At 31.8% G+C, this 3292-nt stretch overlaps 1 protein-coding gene across 1 annotated transcript in view; it reads left to right on the forward strand.

Moving 5' to 3' along the window:
- Positions 1–2907: 2907 nt before the first annotated feature.
- The window catches only part of LOC108693437 (Bardet-Biedl syndrome 1 protein), a 2908-nt gene continuing 2523 nt past the window's right edge, over positions 2908–3292 (forward strand). Inside the window, exons 1-2 of the mRNA XM_018202382.1 lie at positions 2908–2921; positions 3026–3203. Of these exons, the coding sequence (XP_018057871.1) occupies positions 2908–2921; positions 3026–3203 (192 nt within the window). The remainder of the gene's footprint in view (positions 2922–3025; positions 3204–3292) is intronic.

Genomic DNA, 3292 nt, shown 5'->3' on the forward strand with positions numbered 1-3292 from the left:
TAATAGCGGCCTCACCATAAGTATTTGAGAGCATTCAATGAGCCTCAGCCGCAGATTTCTTCATATTGAAGCAAAAAATTAAAACCTCCCGCAAATAACGAGAATTTGGCTCGTAAACTGACATTTTCAATCGAGAATAACTTTATGTTGCAGACACAAATCGACTAATGTTTCTATGGGGTTATGTTGACAGATGCCCAAGTTTATTGTATGACGTCTATGATCTATTTATTTCGACCACCACTTACCGCTAAAGCCATCTATAGGAAAACGGCAGAAGCAAAGTTGTACACCTAATAGGTAAAAAAACGAAGATAGAGGGTTTAACTAGAAAAGTAGGGAAATAAAGGGATAAACAAAATTTATAAAATTTTTATAATAATATGTGCGATAACTTACAGACAAGATATGGATATATGAATGAGTTAAGAATTTTATGTAAACCAAGTCCTCTTCTTGGCTGTAAATAAATGCTGAAGTGTAATAAATTCTATTCTATTCTATTCTATTCCATCATCCTCTAAATCCTCTCCTCCTAATTCCCAATTCTAATATTAAAATTATCTCCTATAATTACATTCTTTCCTTCCGTACATTCCTCTTTAATTTTTTCCATCTTTATATCCAAATTTTTACCTCTTTGTTTCTGTTGTATACCATTCCCTGAGACTATATCTATCTTTTCTTCACCTATCGTTAACTCTGATAAGATTACTCCTTCTCTTTGCTAATTAACCTGTCTTCCTTATTCCCTCATCCTTTTCTCTTTCCAATTATAAAACCACCACTTGCCCTGTCTCTCTTTCTTTTCTTCCTAGCATAACTGCAATCCCATACATGTATCTTAGGTAGCCTATCCTTCATTGCATCCCAACCTTTTTCGTTTAACCATGCCTCATATAAACTCACGAAATCACACCCTTTGACATAACTCCAAAAATCCAGATCCTTTCCTCCTACATCTGCTATATTTCAAAATAATATTTTTCTTTGTTTTTCTTGTTTATTCTCTTTTGCCCATTTGCTTAATCCCTCTTGTTTTTTCCTTCTATCCCTAACTTCTGTTTCTTTCCTTTTCTATCTATTTTACTTCTTCTAAATTACTTTCTTCTTAACTCATGCAAAATTTTGCTTTTGATTTCCTATCCTTATCCCCCTTGCTTCTCCTCTCTCACCTTCACCTGCTTTCTTGCCTTCTTTATCTACCTTATTTTTCTTCTTTTCTTCTCTTTCAATTACATTCCATGCCTTCCATATTCCATCTATTTTTATTTTACCTATTCCAACCTTTTCTTCTCCCTTTCTGTTTCATTTGTTAATCCTCTCCTTCTCTCCCAGCTCAAATCATTTTCAGTAAAAATCCTACATCCTTTTAATTTATGCTTATTCCTTATCATTTCACTCCTTTTCTTCTCACTTCTTTTTCTAACCATTATCACTGTTCCATTTATCCTCGAGAAGGCTATGTTTCACCCTCAACTACATTCTACCCCCCCAATCTTTCTTTTATAAACCTTTTGATCCATTTTCTCCTTTCTTTCCTATCTATTTCTATTCCCCCCTCTCCCAGTATATCTGTTCCTTTTATAATTATATTTTTTTCCTCTCCTCTTTTTCATTCTGAAATCCATTTCTTTAAAATATTTATCTCCCTTAAACTCCTCTCACATTGATCCTGCCATTGAGCTATCTTCTTTCCTTCCAAACCTACTTACACTCCTTCCCTTATTATCATAATCATTTCCCTCACTACTTGCCTTGCTTAAGCTTCTTATGTCTTCCAAACTCTCTACATTTTCTTATTATCTTCTAACAAATCTTTCTTTATTGTTTCCAATTTCTTCATAACCTCCTTCAATTTCTCCTCAAATTTTCTAATTTCTCTATCTTCTTGTATATCCCTTCTTATTCTAACTACTTTTCTTTTTATTACGTCTCTCATTTCTTTCTATCTCTGTACAATTCTTCCTAATCTCTTCATTTACTTCTATCTTTCCATTATACTTTTCTTTTTTGTTATGTCAAATTTTTTCCTATCTATCTTTTCTCCTTTGTCAATAAACTATGCTATTTTACTCTTTCCTACCTTATCTACGCTTGCTATCTCTCCTTTTTTCCATCGTTTTTATATGCCATTATTTCGCGCTCTAATCTATTCTTCCTCACCTCGATGCATCGCACTCGATACTATCTAACGCACCAAAAACCTCTCCTCCAATTGCTCGCTTACCTCCCCCTTTTAACAAGCTAATTAGCTTACAATTAGCCTCTCGCTGACTCTATTTAATTTTAAACTTATTAATTGTTAAGATTCGCATGCACTCACACGCCCTCTAATCAAGTCCATTTAATATTAGGAGTAGTAAAAAGAAATCCATTATTTTTCCATTCAATTTCATGCAAAAATAATGGATTTCTTTTTACTACACCTAATATAATTATAGATTTTCCTTTGGTTTTATGTACTTTCTCGCGATTTCTAGAGGATTTCAGAAAACTCATTTTGATTGCCTTTTGTGAAAAGGGCAGCCAACCTAAATCTAAAGGATTTTTTTAATTTCTAGGGAATTTCTAATACGTTAAATTTCCCGCTTTCAAGCTATTTGTCAAAAGATTTCTATGGAAACAAATATACAAACAAAGCACATGATATTTTCTCATATAATTTTTAATGCATGTGCTCTTAATTATGGAATGTCAGTTTATTAGATTATAAAATTGCTAGTTATAGAATTGATAAAATATGTAAAAAGTCTTTTTTGGTTCGAAATGTGCAATATGTATATAGTTAAATGTTACAGATGTTATAAATAAGAAAACTCTGATATGTAGGTAATTTAGTAATTAAATTGTAAATTGTAAAGTTTGCGACTTATATAGAAACAGAATTTACAAAAATTTTTAACCATGCACGGTTTAAGGTAAAAAACTTTTTTATTGATTATATATGTGTGTATATGTATAAAAATATCAAGACATTACTTTTTTAGTGCTTATTAGTATTTTTATCGGAATTTCTTCTTAGAGCTGATCATAAATCTCTTGGAGGACTTGGGATGAGTCGCTGGTTAGAAGCACTTTGGGAACCAAGTGCTGGTTTATTTTCTTTACCAGGTGGACTTGATATGCTAGATATAAGTGGTGATGGAGATGCTAGACTTATTTGTGCTGATCTAGGACCAGTTGGAAGCGATTCAACAAAGGTATAATTACAACAAGAAAATAATACAATAAGGACATGTACAAATATATTTTTAATATAAATATATGTTAATATAAATATATATATATA

This window comes from Atta colombica, unplaced genomic scaffold, assembly GCF_001594045.1.
Source record: "Atta colombica isolate Treedump-2 unplaced genomic scaffold, Acol1.0 scaffold109, whole genome shotgun sequence".
Taxonomy (NCBI): Eukaryota; Metazoa; Arthropoda; class Insecta; order Hymenoptera; family Formicidae; genus Atta; species Atta colombica.